Source organism: Odocoileus virginianus, chromosome 9, assembly GCF_023699985.2.
Source record: "Odocoileus virginianus isolate 20LAN1187 ecotype Illinois chromosome 9, Ovbor_1.2, whole genome shotgun sequence".
Taxonomy (NCBI): domain Eukaryota; kingdom Metazoa; phylum Chordata; class Mammalia; order Artiodactyla; family Cervidae; genus Odocoileus; species Odocoileus virginianus.
Window position 1 is genome coordinate 44346515 of NC_069682.1, and position 26576 is coordinate 44373090.

The following is a 26576-nucleotide window of genomic DNA, read 5'->3' on the forward strand; positions in this document are numbered from 1 at the left end:
ACCCAGTCCAGTATTCTTGGGCTTCCCTTATAGCTCAGCTGGTAAAGAATCCCCCTGCAATGCGGGAAGCCGGGTTTGATCCCTGGGTTGGGAAGATCCCCTCTCTAGAGAAGGGAAAGGCTACACACCTCAGTCTTCTGGCCTGGAGAATTCCACGGACTGTATAGTCCATGGGGTCGCAAAGAGTCGGACACGACTGAGCGACTTTAACTTTCAAGTACATTGATCAATAAACCTTTAGAAATTGAACAGAGTACTTCTTCCAGGAACGCATCATCGACAGGGTCAATGCCCTCAGTCAAGATGCCCGTAATTGCCTTTCCCCTTTCTTCCCTGCCCTAAGTAAAGATGGTTCTGGTGACTTCCTTTCAAACCTCGCTTTTCCCATAACAAACGTGGCGCAACCGCTTCCGGTTCCATACTGCGGCTACTGCCGGGCGGTGAGTACAACTGGGACCTGGCGACTTTTCTGGGCCAGTTTTCTCTGCGGACTCTTAAAGGCTTTCGATTGAGGGGAGGGAGGGAGAGAGTGGGCTCTCCGCGATGCCTCGCGGAGATTCTTCAGGCAATTAGAAAACCGTTCTTTCCTAATTGGGAAGTTATGGCCGCGTTCCCTGGCAAGCTCCCAAACTCCTCCTACCCCCACCTTGCACGGCCTCTGCGCCCAGGCCTTTGCGAAAGCCCCAGAATTTGCGAGCAGTGTCTAGATGAGCTTCGGTTCTTTTTTTTTTTTTTAATAACTTTTCCAAACTATAGTTCACATATTATAAAATTTGCTTATTTAAAGTGTAAAATTCAGTGGTTTTTCATATACCCCCAGGATTGTGCATACATCACCACAGTCTAATTTTAGAATATTTTCATCACCTCTAAGAAAAACCCTGTACCAGTTAACAGTCACTCTCTATTCAGAAGGGCCTCCCAGTCCTAGGCAATTATTAGTCTACTTTTTGTCTCTATAGGTTTGTTTGCATATTTGATATAAATGCCATCATACAATGTGTGGTCTTTCTTGAGTAGCTTCTTTCACCAAGTATAATGTTTTATTTTTTATTTTATTTTATTTTATTTTTTTTATTTTTTTTCCATTTATTTGTATTAGTTGGAGGCTAATTACTTTACAACATTGCAGTGGTTTTTGTCATACATTGAAATGAATTAGCCATGGATTTACATGTATTCCCCATCCCAGTCCCCTCCCCACCATTTTATTTTTTTTTTAAGTATAATGTTTTAAAAGTTTGTTCTTGTGCTAGCATGTATTGGAACTTAATTCCTTTACTGTAGAAAAATATTCCTTATATTCATATGTGTGTGTTCTTGCTAAGTTGCTTCAGTGCCACCCTATGTCCCATAACCCACTCGGCTTCTCTATCAATGGGATTCTCTAGGCAATTATACTGGAGTGGTTTGCCATGCCCTTCTCCAGGGGATCTTCCCCACCCAGGGATTGATTGAGTCAGCATCTCTTACATCTCCTGCATTGGTAGGCGGGTTCTTTACCACTAGTTGTTGTCCTTCAGTCTGTCAGTCGTGTCTGACTCCGACTCCGTGAACCACAGGACACCAGGCTTCCCTGTCCTTCACCATCTCCCAGAGTTTGCTCAAACTCATATCCGTTGAGTCAGTGATACCTTCCAACCATCTCCTCCTCTGTTCTCCCCTTCTCCTCCTGCCATCAATCTTTCCCAGCATCAGGGTCTTTTCTAATGAGTTGGCTGTTTGCATCAGGTGGCCAAAGTACTGGAGCTTCAGCTTCAGCATCAGTCCTTCCAATGAATATTTAGGGTTGATTTCCTTTAGGATTGACTGATTTGATCTCTTTGCAGTCCAAGGAACTCTCAAGAGTCTTCTCCAACACCACAGTTCAAAAGCATCAATGCTTCAGTTCTCAGCCTTTTTTATGGTCCAACTCTCACATCCATACATGAATACTGGAAAAACCATTGCTTTGACTAGACGGACCTTTGTCCGCAAAGTAATATCTCTACTTTTTAATATGCTGTCTAGGTTTGTCATAGCTTTTCTTCAAAGGAGGAGTGAAATTTTAATTTCATGGCTGCAGTCACCATCCACAGTGATTTTGGAGCCCAAGAAAATAAAATCTTTCGCTGTTTCCATTGTTTCCCCATCTATTTGCCATGAAGTGATGGGACCAGATGCCATGACCTTCTGTTTTTGAATGTTGAGTTTTAAGCCAGCTTTTTCACTCTCCTCTTTCACCTTCATCAAGAGGCTCTTTAGTTCCTCTTTGTTTTCTGCCATAAGGCATTTTACCACTAGTGCCCCCCACATTTTATTCATCTGTTTACCAGTTGATGGATATTTGGATTGTTTCTACTTTTTAGCTCTTATAAATAAAGCTGCTATGAACATCTGTGGGGGCTTCTGAGGTGGCTCATTGGTAAAGAAATTGCCTGCCAATGCAGACAACTTAAGAGACCCAGGTTTGCTCCCTGGGTAGGGAAGATCCCTTGGAGGAGGAAATAACAACTCACTCCAGTATTCTTGCTTGGAAAGTCCCATGGGTAGAGGAGCCTGGCGGGCTACAGTCCATGGGATCTCAAAAGAGTCAAATATGACTAAGCAACTGAGCATGCATGCACACATGAACATCTGTGTAGTTTGTGCAGACACATGTTTTTATTTCTCTTGAACATATATATTGATACCTAGGAATGGAATTGCCTGATCCAAGTGTAACTCTAACAATTGAGGAACTGCTAAACTGTTTCCCAAAGTATTTGAGCTATTTCCCTTTTTTTGTATGTGGATATCCAGTTGTCTCAGTGTTGAAAAGACTGTTTTTGTCCTGTGGAATTGTCTTGGATGCTGGAGAAAATCAGTTGACTATAAATATAAAATTTTACGTCAAAACTCTCAATTTTATTACATTGACCTCTATGACTGTCCTTATTTCAATACTACAGCCTTGATTACTAAAGCTTATAGTTGGTTGTTTGTAGTTGGTTTTGAAATAGGAAAGTATGGATACTGTAACTTCGTGTTCTTCGTTTTTAAGATTGTTTGGCTTTATGGGCCCCTTGCATTTCCATATGAATTTTTAAAATAGTTTTGTCAGCATCTGCAAATGCCAACAGATTTTGTAAGAATTGTATTGATCCATACATCAATTTTGGCAATATTGTCATTTTAAAATAGTGAGTGTTTTAGTCTGTGAACATAGGATGTCTTTCCATACACTTAGATCTTTAGTTTCTTTCAACATTTTAAAATAGTTTTCAATGTACATGCCTTACATATTTTTCATGAAATGTATGGTGGTTTAGTTGCGAGGTTGTGTCTAACTCTTGAGACCTCATGGACTATAGGCTCCCCTGTCCCTGGGATTCTCCAGGCAAGAATACTGGAGTGGGTTGCTATTTCCTTCTCCAGGGGTTCTTCCCAACCCAGGAATAGAACTCAGGTCTCCTGCATTGCAGGCAGATTCTTTACTGACTGAGCTACAGTATTTTATTCTTTTTATGCTTTTGTAAATGGAATTATATTGTTATTTTATTTTTATCTTTTTTGTACAATTTATTTTTGTTTATTTTATTTATCTTTGGCTGCACTGGGTCTTTGTTGCTTCTTGTGGGCTTTCTCTCGTTGCGACGAGTTGGGGCTAGTTTCCAGCTGCAGTGCATGGGCTTCTAGTTGTGGTGACTTCTTTTGTTGTGGAGGCTCAGTGGTTATGGTACAAAGGCTTAGTTGCCCTGAGGCATGTGGGATCTTCTTGGACCAGGGATCAAAGCTGTATCGCTGTATTGGCAGATGAATTCTTAAGCACTGGATCACCAGGGAAGTCCTAATTTCATTTTTAGGTTGTTTACTGCTAGTGTTTATACATACAAATGATTTTTCTGTATTGATCTTGTATCCTGCAACCTTGATTAACTTGTTTAATTATTCTACTAGTTTTTTTTAAGTGGAGTCATTGGGACTTTGTATACATAAGATCATGTCTTCCGCTAATAGAAATAGTTTTACTTTTCTTTGTCCAATCTGGAAAATTTTTATTTCATTTTCTTGCCTTAAGTGTGCAGCTAAAACCTTCAGTACAGTGTTGTATAGAAGTGATGAAAGCAGTTACTATTTTTGCCAATCTTAAGGCAAAAGCATTCAGTCTTTCACCATGAAGTTCCATGCTAGCTACAGATTTTTCAAAAATTCCCACTAGAGGAAAAAAAAATGCCCTTTAGGACTTCCCTGGTGGTCCCGTGGCTAGAGGAAATGGGTTTGATCCCTGGTTAGGGGAAGTTGTATATGCTGCAAGGAGTGGCCAGAAAAAAAAAATTGCCCTTTATCAGATTGAGGAAGTTCTCCTCTATTCCTAGCTTGTTGAGTGTTTTGATAGTGAGTGGGTATTTGACTTTGTCAAATTATTGATTGTATGTGTGTGTCTGTTGTGGTTTTTGTCCCTCATCCTATTATAGTGTATTACATTGATTGATTTGCAGATGTTAAAGTAACTTTGCATTTCTGGGGTAAGTTCTGTTTGATCACAGAGTATAATCCTTTTTATATGTTGATAGTTTTGTCTGTATTCACAATATTGGTCTATAGTTTTCTTGTGATGTCTTTGTCTAGTTTTGGTGTTAGGATAATACTGGGCTCATAGAGTAAACTTGGAAGTGTTCCCTCCTCCTCCATTTTTTAGAATAGTTATCTATAAGAAGGAAGGATAGGTGCAGTGGGAGGAAGCAGGGCTTGTCGGAAAACCTGATAGAAAGAAAGGGTTCTGAGGTTGGGGAACTAGACTAGACATTTCTGAGTGGTAATTAATGTTTCAGAGGTGTAAAGAAGAGGAGAAAGCCTTGGACTGATCCTTGAAGAAGTCCAGTTGGAGATGGAAGATGAACCACAGAGCAGGCAGTGATGAGATGTCAGTCCGATGAGTGGCTCCCTGAAAAGTAAAGAAAGAATGTCAGAAGGAGTTTCTAGAGGTTATGGTGGAGAGACTGAGCTGGTGGAGATGAGGAAATGAGCCAATTCTAGACTCCTGAGAAGTCTGTGGAAGTGAGAGGAGATTGGCTGTAAGGAAGGCAGGTGTCAAAGGTTTTCTTTTTGCTTACTTTCTTGACAACTTTTCATATTGATATAATTTTACCCTTTCAGAAAATTGCAAGGCTAGTACAAGGAACTCTCAAATAACATTTTCCGGATTCACCAGGTACACTTGCCTCATTTAGTTTATCGTTCGCTCTCTTATACATATACATATATCTGGAAGTTCTCAGTTCATATGTTGTTGAAGCCTAGCTTGAAGGATTTTGAGCGTTACCTTGCTAGCATGCAAAATGAATGTAATTGTGGGTAGTTTGAGCATTCTTTGGCATTGCTCTTCTTTGAGATTGGAATGCAAGCTGACTTTTCCAGTCCTATGGCCACTGCTAGTTTTTCCAAATTTGCTGGCATATTGAGTACAGCACTTTAACAACGTAATCTTTTAGGATTTTAAATAGCTCAGCTTGAATTCCATCACTTCCACTAACTTTGTTCATATTAATGCTTCTTAAGGCCCACTTGACTTCACACTCCAGGATATCTGGCTCTAGGTGAGTGACCACATCATTGTGGTTATCCAGGTCATTAAGATCTCTTTTGTATAGTTCTGTGTATTCTTGCTACCTCTTCTTAATACCTCCTGCTTCTGTTAGGTCCTTGCCATTTCTCTCCTTTATTTTGCCCATCTCTACATGAAATGTTCCCTTGGTATCTCTTATTTTCTTGAAGAGATTGCTAGTGTTTTCCATTCTGTTGCTTTCCTCTATTTCTTTGCATTGTTCACTTAAGAAGGCTTTCTTATCTCTCCTTGCTATTCTTTGGAACTCTGCATTCAGATGGGTATATCTTTTCTTTTATCCTTTGCCTTTTCACTTTCTCTTCTTTTCTCAACTATTTGTAAGGCTCTTGAGAGTCCCTTGGATAGGGGGAGATCAAGCAGTCAATCCTAAAGGAAAAGGAGATCAAGCTAGTCAACCCTAAAGGAGAAGGAACCCTGAATATTCATTGGAAGGACTGATGCTGAAGCTGAAACTCCAATACTTTGGCCACCTGATGCAAAGATCCAACTCATTGGAAAAGACTCTGATACTGGGAAAGATTGAGGGCAGAAGGAGAAGAGGGCAACAGAGGATGAGATGGTTGGATGGCATTATGGGCATCTGGAAAGGTCCAGAGAGTTGAATCTAAAGCCCAGGTATAGTGGTTGGCTTTTGCCACACAAGGGACAGCTTGGCTCAGATGGTAAAGAATCTGTCTGCAATTTAGGAGACCCAGGTTCCATCCCCCTAGGTCAGGAAGATTCCCTGGAGAAGTGAATGGCAACCTGCTCCAGTATTCTTGCCCAGAAAAATTCCATGGACAGAAGAGCCTTGTAAGTCCATGGGATTGCAAAGAGTTGGACATAACTGAGTGCAGATATGGGAGCCTTTATTATGTTTTGATGGAGAGGAAGCTCCTCTGCTGGATTCTGTTTCCTTGTCAGTTGGGAAGTAACATGACCTATTGAAATGAAGAGGAAGTTGTGAGAGTGATGGGGAGGGCCCAATTGAAGAAGAGTAGAGAAGACATGAAAGTGTCAAGGAGGGCGTTGAGGGACTTTCCTTGGTCCAGTGGCTAAGGTTCTGTGCTACCAGTGCAAAGGGCCTGGGTTTGATTGCTGGTCAGGAAACTAGTTTCCACATGCTGCATCTAAAACCTGGGGCATCCAAATAAATAAATATTTTTAAAAAGCAGGGGCCTGAGAGGAAGTTATGAGATAAACATCTCAGGATTTATTTGTCCAGATAGCCCATTATATGTGGGTACTCAGCTACTTAGAGTGAGTCAGTCTGCCGTCACCTGTTTGATGACTGTCATGTCCAGTAGGTAGATAGTTGAGGAAAAGACAGGATGGGCAGGTTGGGGAAGATCAGGGTATTAATAAGATTGTGGACCAGAGAATATACTGGTAAAGAATGAAAGAAGCAAGATGGCTGCAGAATGGGAAATAGAGGGGCAAATGGGCTGGTGATAGTCTGGGAAGAGAGGAGCTTATCATTTGTTCTTTAATTATTACTATTTTTTACTTCTTGGAGCTAGCCATTATTGAGTGCAGACACTATACTAAGCATTTTATGTGCTTAAATTTTGTATAATCCTTATGACAACCATTTTTATAGATGAGGAAACTGAGGTTAAGTGACTTGCCCAGGATGACAGCTAAAAAGTGAGATCTGTCTCTCCAACTCCAGAGCCCCTGCACATCTTAGGACATTTCTGCAGATCTTCCTAGCTGTCTTCCCTGCTTCATATTTACTCTCCTCTGATTCGTGTTTCACTCAGCTGACAAAGTGAGCCTTTGAAAATGCAAACTGATTATATCTTAAGCATCCTCTCAGAAGCTTTCATTGTTATCAATTTTTAAATGGAAATATGTATAACAATAAGGTGAATTGATAGAGTTATAGAGGGTTGGATAGCTGGTTATCTGAAAAAGAGAATCATAGTAAAATGTTAATTGTGAGATCTAGGCAAAAACCATGTGTGACAAGCCCACAGCTAAGATCAGGAATAAGAAAGTGATGGCTACACTTGGCACTTCTATTCAACGTAGTATTGGAAGCTATAGTGAGATTAATTAGGCAAAAAAAAAAGAAGTGAAAGGCATCTCAATTGGAAAAGAAGTAAAACTGTTACTATTTGCAAATGACATGATATTATGTATGGAAAACCCTAAAACTTCCATCAACAAACTATTAGAACTAATAAACAAATTCAGCAAAGTTGTGAGAGACAAAATCAACACAGAAAAATCTGTTACATAGTGAACTATTGGAAAGAGAAATTAAGACTACAATCCCATTTACAGTTGCATCAAAAAGAATAAAATACCTTGGAATAAATTTTCTTCTGAAAATTTTTTTGTTTTTACCTAGGAATAAATTTTACCAAGTAAACGAAACACCTGTATAGTGAAAACTACAAGGTATTAATGAAAGAAATTAAAGAAGACACAAATAAATGGAAAGATATTCTGTGCTCATGGATTGGAAGAATTAATATTAAAATGTCCATGCTACCCCAAACAATATGCATATTCAATGCAATATCTATCAAAATCCCGATGACATTTTTCACAGTAATAAAACAACAACAACAAAACACTAAAATTTATGGAACTATGAAAGATGCTGAATAGCCATAGCAATCTTGAGAATGAAGCCACAGGTATCATGCTCCCTGATTTATATTACAAGGCTATGATAATTAAAACAGTGTGGTATTGGCATAAAAACAGACACATAAGTCAGTAGAACAGAATAGAGAGTTCAGAGATAAACCTATACATATATGTTGAGTTAGTTTATAATAAAGGAGACAAGCATATTCAATGGGGAAAGGATAGTCTTTTCAATACATAGTGCTGGGAAAATTGGCAGCCACATGCAGAAGAATGAAACTGGACCACCATACACAAAAATTAACTCAGAATAGATTAAAGACTTGAATTTAAGACCTAAAACAGTAAAAATCCTATAAGAAAACAGAGGTGATATAGGTCTTGGCAGTGATTTTTTTAATCCAAAACCAAAACCAACTGAGCTATCAGGGAAGCCACATGTGAATACATTATATATATATACATATAAAGCTTCTTTGGATTCTATGTATAAGAGAGATCATAAAGTATTTGTCTTTCTCTGAATCATTTCATTTATAATGCCCTCTAGGTCCATTCACATTGCTGCAAATGGCAAGATTTATTCTTTTATATGGCAGAATATTACATTGCATATGTGTGGCTTCCCTGATAGCTCAGTTGGTTAAGAATCTGCCTGCAATGCAGGAGACCCTTGGCTGATTCCAAGGCACCTTTGTAGGCAGGCAGGATACTTGGTTGTCATTCACTGACCTGCTTGTTCCCTTCCAGAAGCCTCTAGAGCAGTGTTTGGTAAGATGAGAGCAGAAGGAGAGCCACAGATGCCTGCAGCAGATATGTTTGCTGAAACTTCAGACTTGGTAGCCTAATTCAGCACCTGTGCAAAGACAGGATGTTCTTACTTCTTTGGGAACCTTGATCACTCCTTTCAGAAACAATCAGCTGATGTCTTGGCTCACTGTCTGCCTGAAGGAATGTCCACAATGGCATGTGACTGGGTGCCCTCAGACAAGAATGATCTCGCCATGTCTCTCTGTTGATTTGTTTTTATACCTCCCTATTTTTGCCTGATCAGGTGGCAGCTTGGGCTGCAGTCAGGAGGCTGTGCAGGCACAGAAGGCCGGCAGGTCTTGGAGCTGGGTTCATCCTAGGTTGATACTTTCTACACAGGTTTTCTTGGGCGAGTTACTCTGCTTCTCCTGTGTTTGGGGACTGACTATCAGTCTGTAAATGAGTGTGATATGTAATAAGATTACCTGCCTCATAGGACTGTTGTGGAGGAAGCTCTTAGCACAATGCCTGGCATCCAATAAGCACTCAATAAATGTTAACTTCTCATATTAGTATACTGTTCATGCTATTCTGAAATTGCTTCTGTCATTCAGACATACATCTTTCAAGTTCTGACTGTCATTTTAACAGCTGGATAGTATTCCATAATTTGGAATACTGCCTCCTCCCAAGCTTGTGTTTCTCCTGTCTGCTCTAACTCAGTTGATAATATAGCCCCATCACTGAAGCTGTCACTCTTTGTTGACTCCTGGTTCCTCTTTAGCCCCTTTATCCATTTAGTTATTAAGTTTGACTCTCATCTCTGTTCCTAAATATGTTCTTAACCTGCACCCTGCTCTTGGCCGCTAGTGTCCTGCCCTCATTCACATGCTTTTCCTCCCTGGGACCACAGCAGGTGATTAAATTCCTGCTGCTTCTGAAATTGCCTGCCACTGGGCTTACTTAGGCCCTGCAAATCCTTTGCTGTTCAGCTGTCAAATCTGCAGATCTGACCATGTGTCTCTTCGTGGTACTTGATGGCCCATGGCAGTCACAAGGCATAATGTTGACCTTAGTAAGGTTTACTGATGACAGCTGATGAGGCAGAGAGTAGCAGAGGCTCCGTGATCTCCCCAGGCCCATAATTACTTTACAGAGAGGTGGGCAGGGCTGGCAAAGAGCCTTCCACCTTGTCAAGGCTAGCCTTGTCTTGCCCTCGTAGACATCAACCAGGTGGGGTAAGGGACACCTAGTTTTTAACAAGAAATGTCCAAATGTTGAACCCAGTAAGCCACCTTTGAGGTCTTCAGAGCTCAGCTAGAGGATGTGTGTATCCAAGTTGTTGACAAGCCCAGGCCTTGCTGTCCTTCCTAGAGCTGGTAAGGAAGAGCAGAGGTCCCACAGCCATCTATCTGCAACCACAGGTTTGTCTCTCCCCAGTTAACCAATATGTGACTGTCCTTGACTCTCACTTCACACTCCCAACACCCCTTGCTACTTGGAGTGGCCCAAGCTGGTTCCTCTGGGAGCCAGCCATGGCCTACCCCATGCCTGAGGACAGTCTCCTTCAGAAGGCCTACTGCCCCTCTCTGGGTGTCTCTCCACCTTATCATGGTGTTAGCATTGTCTGTCTCTGTGTTTGGATCATCCAAACATAAGCGACTCAAAGGAAGTATCTATCGTACTCACCTTTTGTATCCTCGAGGCCTGGCTTGTTAACTGTTGTCTGAAGGTTACAGAAGAAGATGCAAGTCACCTGTAATCTCGCTACCCAGGAATTAAACCACTGAATTAATTACCACTGGATTTAAGATGGAGTATACTGGAGAATTCCATGGACTGAGGAGCCTGGCAGTCTACAGTCCATGGGGTCACAGAGAGTTGGACATGACTAAGCTACTAACACTTTCACTTTCACTTTTCATACCCTTCCAGACTTGTTTTTTCTAGCTATGTAGGTGTGTACATGCATGCTAAGTCGCTTCAGTCGTGTCCCCTTTTTTGAAATTCTATGGATTGTAGCCCTCCAGGCTCTGTTCATGGGATTCTCCAGGCAAGAATACTGGTGTGGGTTGCCATACCCTCCTCCAGGGGATCTTCCCAACCCAGGGGTTGAACTCTAGTCTCTTATGTCTCCGGCTTTGGAAGGTGGCTTCTTTACCACTAGTGCCACCTGGGAAGCCCTTTCTAGCTGTAGGTCTGTATATTTCATACACGTGTGTCTCACACACAATATTTTATAAAATCTGGATGAAACCCTACCTGTAGTTTTTAAATCTTTTTCCATTTAATATATCATGGACAGTTTCCCATATTGTTAAATATTTATTCACTCCTTGGATTGTACTGCTGCACAGTATTTCATCCTTATCAGACATGCAGTTCATTTTCCAGCTGAAATTATTCATGGTTTCTTTCTGTTCTGAGAATTGTTTATTTCTCATAATGGAGAGACATAGTGAACATATACTGGGTCTAAAATGAAGACAAGGAAAACCATTAATAACAAGAAAGTAAATTATTCTGATTCTACTGTTGTTTGGCCTTTAAGGTGCTTTAAGCCTTGGCTGTAATGGAGGCTTCTCTCATGCAATGCCTTCTATATTGAATTGTCTCATTTTTTTCATGCAGGACTATGGCAACCCAGGAGACCACTCCAGGTAGCCAGACAGAGGAGAGCAATGCCTTGGACCTGCCATCAGCTTATGACATAAGGGATTACGTGTTGCAGAGACCCAGCCAGGAGACCAACAGTGAGGCTTTTAGTTCCGAGGAAGCTTATTCTATCCCTTGCTCTTCTGATGTGGATCCAGGTAAGAAGCAAAGTTTAAAACAAACTAATATTAAACAAACAAAAAACTCCTGACATACACATATGTGATGGTTTGTTTCTCTGCCTTCCAGTGCTGGATCTCTGAGGAATCATTCCTTGTCTTGGAGAGAAAAACATCTAAGTGAAACTGTTGGGAGAGACTTCAAAGGACAGCCTCCCTGGTGAAACCAGGGCAAGGAGTGGTTTCCTGGAGGCCCCTTTGTCTGAGTCTCTTTCTGATCTCCATCCAAATACATTTAGAGGCAGGGAACACTTGGTTCAATAGGGAGAGAGTGAAATTGTTTTTTTTTGTTGTTTTGTTCTTTTAAAATTTCAGAAAGAGGGAAGTGGGAGGGGGGTTCAAGATGGGGAACACATGTGCACCCATGGCTGATTTATGTCAATGTATGGCAAAAACAACGACAATATTGTAAAGTAAATGGCCTCCAATTAAAAAAAAAAACTTCAGAAAATAGTCATGTGAGCCTGTTGTGTGTCATGGAGACTTTAGTGTTCCTCTTATGAAGTATACTCTGAATTTAGGTAACAACCCTTCTGTAAGTTTCCCTGACTGAATTGCTTAAAAGTCTATTTAAGTTTAGTGACAGTTCTTTGACCTAGCTAGTGATTATTTCTGGTTATAAGCCTGTCTCCTCCTTGTTTATTGCCTAATCCAGGCCCGGATATTCGCAGATTCAGAGTTCTGCCACTTACTGGTTATGTGATTCGGGTCATATTTCTTAACCCCTCTGACTCTAGAATTGTCTACAGAATGAGAATCAGAATGCTTGCCTCATGGAGTAGATTTAACTCAGGGAACAGTACAAGGGACCCATCATAGTGTTTGCCATACATAGATAGTCAGTTGCTGTTATTCTGGTGCTGTTATTACTGTTGTTCTTAATATTGAGAAACCCAAATAGTATTTTTTCTAATGTGGAAAATTGTATTTATTTCCAAATATGTATCTTTAAATAGCACTCAGACACTAAGAAAATGTTGGCCGTAAAGATGATGAGTTCATCATCTGGTAACATTATCAGTGTTGCCAGTAAGTAAGATGTGTACCTTTCATTGTCTTTAAGAATTCTATGGGGAAAAAAAAACTTTTAAACTCCCTTATGGTTCTGTTCTGATTGTTTTTTAAATTAATTTATTTTTTATTGAAGGATAATTGCTTTACAGAATTTTGCAGTTTTCTGTCAAACCTCAACATGAATCAGCCATAGGTATACATATATCCCCTCCCTTTTGAACCTCCCTCCCATCTCTCTCCCCATCCCACCCCTCTAAGTTGATACAAAGCCCCCGTTTGAGTTTCCTGAGCCATACAGCAAATTCTTGTTGGCTATCTATTTTACATATGGTCATGTAACTTTCCATGTTACTCTTTCCATTCATCTCACCCTCTCCTCCCCTCTCCCCATGTCCGTAAGTCTATTCTCTATATCTGCTTCTCCATTGTTGCCTTGTAAATAAATTCTTCAGTACCATTTTTCTAGATTCTGTATATATGTGTTAGAATATGGTATTTATCTTTATCTGACTCACTTCACTCTGTATAATAGGTTCTAGGTTTATCCACCTCATTAGAATTGACTCAAATGCATTCCTTTTTATGGCTGAGTAATATTCCATTGTGCATATATACCACAACATCTTTATCCATTCATTTGTTGATGGACGTCTAGGTTGCTTCCGTGTTCTCACTATTGTAAATAGTGCTGCAGTGAACAAAGGGATATATGTGTCTCTTTCAATTTTGGTTTCCTCAGGGTATATGCCTAGGAGTGGGATTGCTGGGTCCTATGGTGGTTTCATTCCTAGTTTTTTAAGGATTCTCCATACGTCTTCCATAGTGGCTACATAAATTTATATTCCTATCAACAGTGCAAGAACATTCCCTTTTCTCCACACCCTCTCCAGTATTTGTTGTTTATAGACTTTTTGACGAGGGCCATTCTGACCGCTGTGAGGTGATATCTCATTGTAGTTTTGATTTGCATTTCTCTAATAATGAGCGATGTTGAGCATCTTTTCATGTGTTTGTTAGCCATCTGTATGTCTTCTTTGGAGAAATGTCTGTTTAGGTCTTTTCCCCACTTTTTGATTGGGTTGTTTGTTTTTTTGGTATTGAGTTGTATGAGCTGCTTGTATACTTTAGAAATTAATCCTTTGTCAGTTGTTTCATTTGCTATTATTCTCTCCCATTCTGAGGCTTGTCTTTTCACCTTGCTTATAGTTTCTTTGGCTGTGCAAAAGTTTTTAAGTTTAATCAGGTCCCACTTGTTTACTTTTGTTTTTATTTCTGTTACTGCAGGATGTGGGTCATAGAGGAGCTTGCTTTGATTTATGTCATCGAGTGTTCTGCCTATGTATTCCTCTACGAGTTTTATAGTTTCTGGTCTTACATTTCGGTCTTTAATCCATTTTGAGTTTATCTTTGTGTATGGTGTTAGGAAGTGTTCTAAAAAATTTCATTCTTTTACATGTAACTGTCCAGTTTTCCCAACACTGTTTATTGAAGATCTGTTCTGATTTTTAGGACATAGTAATTGGGATCAGTCAGCCTCCTTTAGTCCTAAGCAAGAACTAACTTATTTCTTATCCTTTTTCTTTTAGGCTCAGAATTGTGGTTCATTTAATCTTTTCTCTTTCCCTCCCATCCTGCTGCCTCTGCATTACTTCTCATCCCAAAGAGAACAACTGTTAACTACTTTGAATTGAGGTGACCATTGAAAAGTTTATATTGGATTTAAAATCTAGACATTTCATGGAAAAAAGATTATTTTGGAAGCCATCATAAAGATCTGAAAATGGAAAGGAGTACTCCGATCTGAGAGAACTGTTTTGCATAGCATGGGTGGTGGTGGTGCTGCGTTAGACTGCCTGGCTTGAATTCTGGTTCTGCTTTTTTCTGTGGTTTGGGTACATCGTTTGGCCTCTCTGTGTAGGTTCACTCGTTTGTAAAATGGGGATAGTAATGCCTACCTTGTCATGGGGCAGCCATAATGAGAGTCAAAGTGTATGAGGCATAATGCCTGGCACATGGTGGGTTTTGGAAAACCAGCTCTTCATGCGTTTATCTCCTGGGCCTCTTAACACACTGCCACAGTGACGAGACTCCTTTTTTTTAAAAAATAATTTGAAGTATAGTTGACGTTCAATATTATATAAGTTACAAGTACACAACATAGTGATTCAAAATTTTTAAAGGTTATACTCCATTTACAGTTGTTATAAGATATTGGTGATATTCCCCATTATATGGTATGTCCTTATAGTGTATTTTATTTTGTGCATAGTAACTTGTACCACTTAATCCTTTTTGCATCTTACCCCTCCTCCTCTTCTCCCCACTAGTAACCACTAGTTTGTTCTCTATATCTGTGTGTCTGTTTCTTTTTTGTTATACTTACTAGTTTGTTTTATTTTTTAAATGCTATGTATATAAGTGGTCTGACATTTAACTTAGCGTGATACTCCCCAAGTCCATTCATGTTGTTGCAAATGGCAAAATTTTGTCCTTGTTTATGGCTGAGTAGTATTCCATTGTATACACATACTGCATCTTCTTTTTTCATTCATCTGTTGATGGACACTTAAGTTGCATCCATATCTTAGCAATTATAAGTAGTACTGCTGTGAATATTGGAGTACATATATCTTCTCGAATTACTGATTTTGTTTTTTTCAGATGTATACCCAGGAGTAGAATTTTTGGATCATATGACAGTTTGCTTTAGTTTTTTGAGAAAACTCCATACTGTTTTAGTGTGGAGTGGCTAAACTCCACACATTAGTGGCTGCACCGATTTACATTCTCATCAACAACATATAAGGGTTCCCTTTTCTCTACATCTTCATGACAAGTTCTGTTTAAATTTGTAACCTCCTACCACAAGTGGAGCCTCCTTATTGCCCATCCATCACACAATTTTTCCCCAACATGTTCACCCTCCTGGGTCACTGTATAGTATTTTCTCCTCTCTTTGCAAATTCCCGTTACCTCCTTCAAGCTTTCTCTCAGCTGCTCTTGGTTTGCTATTTCATCAAGAAAACAGAAGCTCTCAGAAGAGAATGCTCACACCCTCACACCCCACACCCATCAGCTTCTTTCCCTCTTCCGTCTTGTTTCTGTGGGAGACCCACCCCTGCCTATTCTTCTCTTCCTGTCTACTTTCATCTGCCCAGTGTCTGCACTGCTGGTAATCTCTGGCATCATTGGTTTCTTCTCTAGTGGTCATTCTCATGATTGTACAGACATGTTTTAATAGCTCACATCTTCAAAAAATACCCACCCTCGACCCCAAATCCCCCTCTAGTTGTAGTCTCATTCCTCTGTTCTCTGCTACAGAAAAACCCTCAAAAGAGTCATCTACACTTGCTGTTTCCAGTTCCTCTTTTCCTTGTTTCTCCTAAAACCCTCCAACCTGGCTTCTAGCTCCATTACTCCATGGAAATAGCTCTTGTCAAGGTCATTATTAGATCAAAAGCCTTCTTCTTCTTTTAATATTTATTTATTTGGCTGCGCCAGGTCTTAGTTGTTGACACATGGGACCCTTAGTTGCAGCATGTGGGATCTAGTTCCCTGACTAGGGATCAAACCCATACTGCTTGCATTGGGAGTATGGATTCTTAGTCACTGGATCAGCAGGGAAGTTCCTAAGCCTTCTCCTTCTTGATCTGTCAGCAGCATTGACTTTTTTCCTTCTTGAATTCTTTCTTCTTGGATTTCCAGGGAAGCAGCGTCTTCTTACTTGTCGATTTGTTTTTAGTCTCTTTTGCCTGATTCTTTCCTCTCCAGCCCGTTAGTGTTGGAGAGCCTGGGGCTGAGTTGTCAGCTCTTTGCTCTGTCATCACGCACTTGCTGAGTGATTTTATCCAGTGTCAGGGCCTTAAATGCCCTCAGAGCCCTGCTGACTCCCAGATTTCTCTCTCCTGCTTGGATCTCTGGCTTGACATTTAGACTTACTATGTACTTGACCTCATCGCTTAGATTTCTATTAGAGTTTCCAAATTTGACATGAAGTGAAGTGAAAGTTGCTCAGCCGTGTGTAACTCTTTGTGACCCCTTGGACTATACAGTCCATGGAATTCTCCAGGCTTTCCCTTCTCCATGGGATCTTCCCAACCTGGGACCGAACCCAGGTCTCCTGCCTTGCAGGCGGATTCTTTACTTGCTGAGCCACAATACATACCCTGAACCAAATTCCTGATTCCTCTACCCCTTCATGTATATATACATGTACGCACCTGTTCTTTGAGACTCTCTCACCTCAGAAAAGTGCTTCCATCCTTCTGCTCACTTAGGCAGAATCCTAGGAGTCATCCTCAACTTCTTTCTTCCTCTTTAATCTCATATCCAGTCCATCAGCCAATCCTGTCAATTCGCCTTTAGAGTAAATCTAGACTAAACATTTTTTGTCATCTCCACTGCTACACCTTGGTCCCTGCTACTGTCATCTGTCTTCTGGGTTATTGTTAAATCTCCTAACTAGCTTTTCCCACATCTAATCTATCCTCCTACAGTTTCTTCTTAACACACCAGAGGATCCTTTTAAAATGTAAATCATATTATGTTAGTCCCTGGTAGCTTCTTATCTGGCTCAGAACTTAATCCAAACTTAACAGGAGTTGGGCTTCCCAGGTGACTCAGTGGTAGAGAATCCCTGTGAAATGCAGGAAACATGGGTTCTGTCCCTGGGTCAGGAAGATCCCCTGGAGAAGGAAACAGCAACCCACTCCAGTTTTCTTGCCTGGGAAATATCATGGACAGAGGAGCCTGGTGGGCTATAATTCATGGGACAGTCCATGGGGTTGCGAAAGAGTTGGACACAACTTGCTTCCCTGGTAACTCAGAGTATAAAGCATCTGCCCGCAGTGCAGGAGACCTGGGTTTGATCCCTGGGTCAGGAAGATCCCCTAGAGAAGGGAATGGCAACCCACTACAGTATTCTTGCCTGGAGAATCCCATGGATGGAGAAGCCTGGTAGGCTACAGTCCACAGGGTCGCAAAGATTCAGACAAGACTGAGCGACTTCACTAGCGAATAAAACCACTACACTTACCTGGAGCCTTGCCCCTGGGTCCTGGGCCTGGCCTCTCTGACCTTACCTTGTACCACCCCACCCATCCCCACAGCAGCCTGGGCTGCTGCCCTCCCTGCTCACCCTTCAGAGAGGCCCATCCTTGCCTCTCCCTGCCAACGCTCCTCATCGCATCCTTCCCTTTATTCTTTATCCTTCCCTTTGTGGCTTTATTCTTTTCCATAGCCCATAGTGCCATTGGGCACCCTATGTATTTTATTGTTTATTTGTCTCCCCCAACTGGAACATAAATTTCAGAATGGCAGGTTTTAAAAATAAAAACCCTAAAAAGAAAACAAACAAAAAAAACCCAAAAACAGAAGAGCACACACTAACAAGAAAACCCTCAAAAACAAAAATTTTTTTTAAAAAAAATGGATAAGTAAATGCTGTTATTATTATGATTTCATTATGAGATAGGCCCTGTGCATTTGGCACTGAAGTTGATTATAACATAAAATGTCTCCACTCCCCTCCTCCCTTCCCCCACACACATTTGCTTAAGTCTGGTTATGGATGACTTCGAAAGACTGACTGTGGATGACAGTGTGAATGCCGGGAGTCATAGACAACACTGAATTAGGTGAAGCTGATGCCATAGCTTAGCCTGTCTGTACACAAGTGCCCAATCAAACTTTAGAGACTGTTTTGGGTTAAGTAGAAAAGCAAAGCTTTATTGCTTTGCTAGGCAAAGAGGAACACAGCAGGCTCCTGCCTCAAAAAAGTATGTGTCCTGACCGGAGAGGATTTGATGAGGAGTTTTATAACAATGTGGGCTTCCCTGGTGGCTCAGATGGTAAATATATAAATATAAATATAAAGTATTTATAACAATACTTCAGTGTTTGGTTGCTGACAAGATTAGGGTGTGTGCAGTCTCTCAGGTCTGCTAATCTTGATGAGCTTCCTTGGTCCCTTTAATCTTGCCTCAGGTTTCTTGGCTGCTCCTCCTTTGAGAAAGTTTACATCTGCTCTCTGGAAGTCAAAGAAAGTCATGGAAGCTGGAGTCTTGCCTACAAGAAACAGGGGACAGTACGCTGGGGTTCAACGGGAGGCAACCATCTGTTTGCTTAATAGTCCACATCTAATAGTTTATGCTAAAGGGAAATAATTGGGCTCAGGTTTATCCACCACAGAAGGACTTCATTCTAACATCACTGAGAGATGCTTACATGGAAAGCTGATTATTTTGTTGTAAACATTCCAGAGCTGCCTATTGTGAGAAGATTTTCTACAAAGTAAACTTAGGTTGTCACTGGTAGTCTGGCTGTTACCAGGCCATGAACGTGAGGTGGACAGCCCCCACCTCTGGGGGCGCCACTGCTTCAAGTGCCCAGCCTGATGGGCTCTGCTCTGACCTGAGCTGTGCATTTTCTACTGGTAAACTGAGTCCCGTTCCTCCTTTCGCTGCATGTTCTTGCTGGTTGTGGTTCCTCAGCCCTCTGGAGACTCTGGTCCATGTGTTGGCCCAGTACTTCTGGACCCACAGTTTGTCGGAATCTTGGCCCGCCTGCAAATGTCCTTATGGTGGTCATCCTGTCACAGCTCCTCAGCACATCCACTTCTCAAGCTGATGTCATTCTTGGTTTGCATTTTGTCTCTGTGTGTTGTTAGGAGACTGTTCTTCCAGGGACTGGTGAACGGGCGAAGGCTTCCAGTTTCAGTCACCAGGGTCACCTGCGTCGGGCGCGCCCACCCTGCGACTCGCTCACCGGCTTGTGAGCTGCGCTTGTGTGGCTCCGGCGTGGCTCCCCCTGTGAGGACCCTGCGTCCCAGGGCAGCTGCCTCTGCTGGGGGCCTGTCACTGACGCGGCTTCTGGAGGAGGCCCTGCTCTCCCTCCTCCTGCCTCGCCTCACGCAAGACTCTTCCTCATTCCTGGGCTGTGACGTCCACCCCCACTGCTCCTGCTCACGAATCAGAAGGGATAGTCCTCTGCGCTTATCTCTTTATGCCCAGCTGCCTCTCACTGCTTGTGCCCTGGGGCGGGAGGCTGGTGGCAAAGGACTGAGATAGATTTCCAAGAAGTATTAGTCAGAAAAATTAGTATTAGAGCATTAGTTAGGAAAATCTCAAAGCCTTGTTTGTTTCCATCTGGGTATCTAAGGCAGGTGAGGCCAGGCTCTGTCTAAATAAACGGAGATTGTCTATCATGAAGTGACCAATGAGCCACTTCCCATGAAATGCCGGGAGCACACAACAACTTGTCACCTCCGCCAGGCACAGGATTACAAAATGCCCTCCCTCTGCGCTTCCTGGGGAGAACAGGCAGAAGACCCACATGTCACGAAGGTCCTCCTGAAATACCGTTTCCTTCATGCCCTCTATTTAAGACCCCTTGAGATGTCCCGGTCCACTTTCCTGCCAGCTCCTCTCAAGGCTTCTGTACCTCCTTTTCAGGACTGTGTAATCTGACATCTTCGATATTTGTTCACAATATTTAACAACCAATTCAGCAGTGTTAGAGTATTTTAACAAGTGGCAAGGCTGTGCGGGAACAAACCAGCTGACTACAGGCCCCTGCCGGCGCCTAACTACTCATTAACACAAGTCTGCCATTCCTGTCAGGCCTGTTTTTATGCTAAGTCAGGCCTTAGTGCCTCAGTGGCATTGTTCCTCTCTGTGAAGTGTACTCTTGAGTCCCTAGTCAGCACCAGTCCCCTCCAGAGATTAATGAATTGAACCTGTCAGTTAGAGTTGATGGGCTTGAGCTCCCTGCCTCTTAGATACATGTTCCCTTTGTCTTTTGTTACTGGGCTCAAAGAAAGCATACAGTAAACAGGATGGAAGCCCAAATCTAGTGGCAAATAGTCTTGGAGAAACCTCTCAAACTCAAGGTCACCAAGACTTCCTGGAGACAGTCTTGTGTTTACCAGTCTAGCTTGATAAACTCTGAGTAGCTCATGTGGCCTGTGTCATCAGGGCCCTCGAAAACCTTTGTCCTGGAGAGCACCCGCAATGCATTCTAATGCACGGTGCTCTGCATTTGTTGCTTTGACGTTGCAGTGTGGATGTGGGAAACTTCAGTCCTTTCCTCAACTTGAACTTCCAAGAGCAGTTGCTGGGGAAATTGGTTGAGTGTATACAGCAAGTTGAATATTAAACACAGTGTCTTTGATGATTAAAGGCCCTGCTAACAAGTGGCTATAAATTTAAAGTAAATAGTGGTTTGATGCTTCTTATTCTTCTTTTGGAATCTGTCAACTTCCCAATCTTCAAAGGCCATTTTATATCCTGTGTAGTTAGGCATTTCATCCAAGGAATTCATTAAGAGTAGATAAGTTTATCTTTTTCCTGTGTGCAAAATTCATTTATAATTCTTGCAAATTTTATTTCCATAAGAAGTTATAAGCTCTTAAATTTAAAATCTCAAAATAGAATTTACATAGTAATTATAGAATTCTGGATGTGGTATTATCATTTTAAATAGGAGTCAGGGTATATTTCAGACATGGATTTAATATTAAAGACATTTTCTTTATAGCTGCATTAAATAGGACTTAACCTAGTGGCTAATGGCTCAGCATCCTCTAAATTGGATCTAAGATACAGTCAGGAAGGGAAGGAAGGAGACTGATGAACCCATTCTCTGAGAAATCATAGAGCAAAATCTGAATTTTCCTATCACATGTCAAGTTGATGAGTTTTATTTGGAAGGTTTGAGTATTCTTCATGGCAATGCATCTCTGCATTTATTAGCACTTCCTGGATTTAGTTATGCAAATTCAGCCATCTATGCTTAATTTTTAAGTTCTAAATGGGTTTTGAACTTCTTGCCCCTGTTGGAAGGCAGCAGTGTGTCCTAATTGTGTGGCCCAGAGAGTGAAGGATAAACCATAAGTGTACATGATTAAGCCCCACAGAGTTAGAGAATGGGATAACTTATGAGCCATAGTACCCAAACTATGCTCCAGGCAGCCCTTTGGGAGCTACAGGTCAGGACTGGAGACAGTAGTGAGCTTATAGGGGCCCTGGACTCTCCACTCCTGCTCATCCACGTAATCATTCACTGGGAAGAAAAGATGTCAGGACCAACAAAAGGTTTGAAAATCACAAAGCTTGGGACTTCTCGGTGGTCCAGTGGCTAAGACTCCGAGCTCCCAATGTCGGGAGCCCAGTTTTGATCAGGGGATTAGATCCCACAGGCTGCAACTAAGAGATTACATGCTGCATCTAAAGATACTGCATGCCACAATGAAGACCGAAGATCCTGCATGCCACTACTAAGACTCAGTGCAGCCAAATAAATAAATAAAAATAAATATAAAGAAAAAGAAAAAACCCACCAAGCTCTCCTAGTTGTCTTGTTTTCTGTAAGGGGAACTTGAACCCCAGGATAATGAAGGTCACCCAGAGTTACATAGTTACTGGGCAACTCCTATTTCCTTGGTGACCCTCATAGAAGCTACTTCTTTTTTTATTTTATTATTTTTTTTATTTTTTTTTCCATTTACTTTTATTAGTTGGAGGCTAATTACTTTACATCATTACAGTAGTTTTTGTTATACATTGAAATGAATTAGCCATGGATTTACATGTATTCCCCATCCCAGTCCCCCCTCCCACCTCCCTCTCCACCCGATGGTAACGATAACCCTATATGCAAAACAGAAAAAGAGACTCAGATGTATAGAACAGACTTGTGGACTCTGGGAGAAGGCGAGGGTGGGATGTTTCAAGAGAACAGCATTGAGACATGTATATTATCTAGGGTGAAACAGAAGCTACTTCTAACTGACTTTTCTATCCCTTTTTTTTTTAAAAAAAAGATATATTTTTGTATTTTAACTTGCTAAATTGTAGATGCTAAATAGTCAGTAGAAATGATAATTGTTTGAATATTAATAGAATTATTTTTAAGGCTCAAGAATGCTGTTTATGATCTGTGCCACCTCTCATCTCTCATCATCCTTACTTTTGAGTGTCAAGGACATTTGCAGGGGGAGAAGAGATTTGTTTACTTCTGTGCACTCTGCCTGCAGTTACAGTTTTAAAAAACAGGCCTTGATCTTGTTGAGAGATGCATTTATATCTTCAGTTCAGCCATACATAAGTGGCCCTATGGTCTGACGCATAGCTCTCTTCAGGGGCTTTTCCAAGTGAATGTTCATTCATGCCTTGTCACTCAGCTGTGTCTTCTTATAGTTTGAGGAAACAACTCAGTGGAGACAAACATACACTATCACTAGTTGTGTTCATCGTCATGTATTTGTAGGACAGAGAAGACTGTATACAATTAAAAGGAGACAGGAAGATCAGTAGTTTATCATTCATTTACACTTGCATTGTAGGCACTGTGCTATGCATTTTACATGCTTGGTTCCTTCTGATTCTCAGAACTACCCCAAGAAATAGAAACTCTTATGATCTCTATGTTACCCGTAAGAAAACAGAGCCATAGAAAGGTCAGTATGTAACATATTAATATGTTACCCCTCAAAATACGGAAAGTTCAGTCGCTCAGTTGTATCCAACTCTTTGCGACCCCATGGATTGCAGCACACCAGGCTTCCCTGTCCATCACCAACTCCCAGAATTTACTCAAACTCATGTCCATTATGTCGGTGATGCCATTCAACCATCTTATCCTCTGTCATTCCCTTCTCCCACCTTCAATCTTTCCCAGCATCAGGGTCTTTTCAAATGAGTCAGCTCTTCACATCAGGTGCCCAAAGTATTGGAGTTTCAACTTCAACATTAGTCCTTCCAATGAACACTCAGGACTGATCTCCTTTAGGATGGACTGGTTGGATCTCCTTGCAGTCTAAGGGACTCTCAAGAGTTTTCTCCAACACAGTTCAAAAGCATCAATTCTTTGGCGCTCAGCTTTCTTTATAGTCCAACTCTCACATCCATACATGACTACTGGAAAAACCATAGCTTTGACTAGGCAGACCTTTGTTGGCAAAGTAATATCTCTGCTTTTTAATATGCTGTCTAGGCTGGTCATAACTTTCCTGTCAAGGAGTAATTGTCTTTTAATTTCATGGCTGCAGTCACCATTTGCAGTGATTTTGGAGCCCAAAAAATAAAGTCAGCCACTGTTTCCACTGTTTCTCCATCTATTTGCTATGAAGTGATGGGACTGGATGCCATGATCTTAGTTTTCTGAATGTTGAGCTTTAAGCCAACTTTTTCACTCTCCTCTTTCACTTTCATCAAGAGACTCTTTAGTTCTTCCTCACTTTTTGCCGTAAGGGTGGTGTCATCTGCATACCTGAGGTTATTGATATTTCTTCCGGCAATCTTGATTCCAGCTTGTGCTTCCTCCAGCCCAGCGTTTCTCATGATGTACTCTGCGTGTAAGTTAAATAAGCAGGGTGACAATATATAGCCTTGTTGTACTCCTTTTCCTATTTGGAACCAGTCTGTTGTTCCATGTCCAGTTCTAACTGTTGCTTCCTGACCTGCATACAGATTTCTCAAGAGGCAGGTCAGGTGGTCTGGTATTTTCATCTCTTTCAGAATTTTCCACAGTTTCTTGTGATCCACACAGTCAAAGGCTTTGGCATAGTCAATAAAGCAGAAGTAGATGTTTTTCTGGAACTCTCTTACTTTTTCATTGATCCAGTGGATGTTGGCAATTTGATCTCTGGTTCCTCTGCCTTTAAACTGAGACTCACATCTGGGTCACATTGACTTTAAGGCAGAACTTTAAAGAAATGCCAACATCAAGGTGTGAATAACTATTAAGTAATTTTGTCTTAAATATTTGCAGTTACGTCTTCTGCAGAGTCCGTGTGAGCCTCTTTCTGCTAACTCTAAGTATCTTCACACCAGTCTCAGCACTCTCAGGCCCCTGGGACTCTGGTTTGTTGACCAGCATTGTGTCCACTGCCCGCTGAGTTCCCTGTCAGTCTCTCATCTTTCCATTGTTGAAGAAGCTCTAACTATCTGTAGACAAATTGAAAAGAAAACATTGCCTTTTTGAATAAATTTCTTACACAAGGATAGATCCACCTTCTTATGTTAAAACTGAAGGAAAACAAAGCCGGGATTTTTAACTTTGCTGGGATGGATGGAACTCTTGATCGCTCTTTCTGCCCAGAAAAATTTTCTTATCTGGCCACGGAACACTTCGTATTCTTGGCTCTTTGCCCTTTGAAGCTGTAAATCATATATATATATATATATATATATATATATATATATATATTTTGGCCGAGTGACTGCTCTTTCCTGACCTGTAAGCTCCTTGGAGATTTTGATAGAGCTGGGTTTTGCTAATATGCTCAAAGTTATAAGAACACAACTTATTGGAACATAACTGTTATGGATAAGTGTGCTTTAATTCATTCCTGGGACTCTGATACTTGCCTCTCTGGGTTCCTGGTTTAGCTCTCTGCTTTGTCTGAAGCACAGTGACTGGCATATAGTAGGTGGAGCCTCCTCAGTGGAGGCTGGCTGAATAAATGAACACACATTAAGTGAAATTTGACAAGATTTTATTTTATTTTATTTTTTTGACAAGATTTTAAAATAGATATTAAGTATCACAGTACCTCAACCACCAGTTTATAACTTTACCATCAAATTTAAGCTGGGATTGAGTTTATGGGTACTATAGGACAAGAAATAGTCTATGTTAAATAGCATGTATTCTCATGTAAGTCCTGCAGATTTGCCCAACTCTGATTTGAAAAGTGTTCAAGGAATTCCCTGGTGTCCTAGTGGTTAGGATTCTGGGCTTTCACTGCTGAGGGCTCAGGTTCAATCCCTAGTCAGAGAACTAAGACCCTGCAAGCCCCACGGCATGGCAAAAAGAAAGTGTTCAGATTAGCCCAAACTGGTCTCTCTCTAAAACCCCCAGTTTTTTCTTTTTTTCTTTTCTTTTTTTCTTCTTTCTTACTTTGTTGGTAAGAAAACCACATGGAAATGAACATCTGTGAGGAGATGTAATGCTACTGAGAGTAGAGAATTATCACCACATTTTCCCATCATGAAGTATGTTTCAAGTAGAGTTGTTTCCTTCATATTTTTTCAGCAAAGATCTAGTTGTAGTACACGAGATTACAGTTTTAAGGATATTCCTAACGAATGCCTTTTAAAGCTCTTTTTTTTTATTTAAGAAAACTGCATTCTTTTTTTTTTTTAAAGAAAATGTATGTTATAGTATTGTGAGTTTTTTCCTGCCTACAAAATAATACAACTGAGTGGAAAATTTTAATTCTAAAAACTAAAAAAAAGAAAGAAGTTTAGCTGTGTTTCTCTACAATATATTCAGTAATTGTTATGTCTAGTTACAAAGAACTTTTTGGGAAACATTACGGCATGTTATGCACAATATAGATACAAGATGAGGAGGTTATCCATGGCCAGTGCCATTTTAGAAGTAGAGTTTGGGGAAGAATGGATTAAAATAGTATCCCTTGGTTTTAGCCAGTAAGGTTTAAGCAGTTGCTCTGGTTCTGGAGCTTGGCAGTTCGCCCAGCAAGCTCTTGCTGTGGGGCAGAGTTGGAGTCTTCTGCCCTCTAGTGGCTATTTTTTAATGTTTCTGACCCTTGCAGAGAAAAATAATTTAAATATACCACATATAAATAACCTACCTGTCAATGCAGGTAGACATAAAGAGACCAGGGTTTGATCCTTGGGTCGGGAAGATTCCCTGGAGGAGGGCACCCCACTCCAGTATTCTTGCCTCAGAGGAGCCTGGCGGGCTACAGTCTGTGGCCTCACAAAGAGTTGGACATAACTGGAGCAACTTAGCATGCATGCATAGTACCGATATGTTAAGCCTTTGTAAACTCTTGTAATTCATTC

The 26576-nt window shown here is 41.1% G+C and overlaps 1 protein-coding gene across 4 annotated transcripts in view; it reads left to right on the plus strand.

Moving 5' to 3' along the window:
- Positions 1–333: 333 nt before the first annotated feature.
- Positions 334–26576, plus strand: part of SHLD1 (shieldin complex subunit 1) — a 104921-nt gene continuing 78678 nt past the window's right edge. For 2 of the 4 annotated variants that reach the window (XM_020883680.2, XM_020883682.2), the window contains exons 1-2: positions 334–440; positions 11549–11730. In XM_020883680.2, coding sequence (XP_020739339.2) covers positions 11553–11730 — 178 coding nt within the window. In that variant the 5' untranslated portion in view covers positions 334–440; positions 11549–11552. Of the gene's footprint in view, positions 441–5119; positions 5174–5520; positions 5559–11548; positions 11731–11821; positions 12205–26576 lie in introns of those variants that run through there. The other 2 variants (XM_020883683.2, XM_070472301.1) reach the window with 2 other exon arrangements.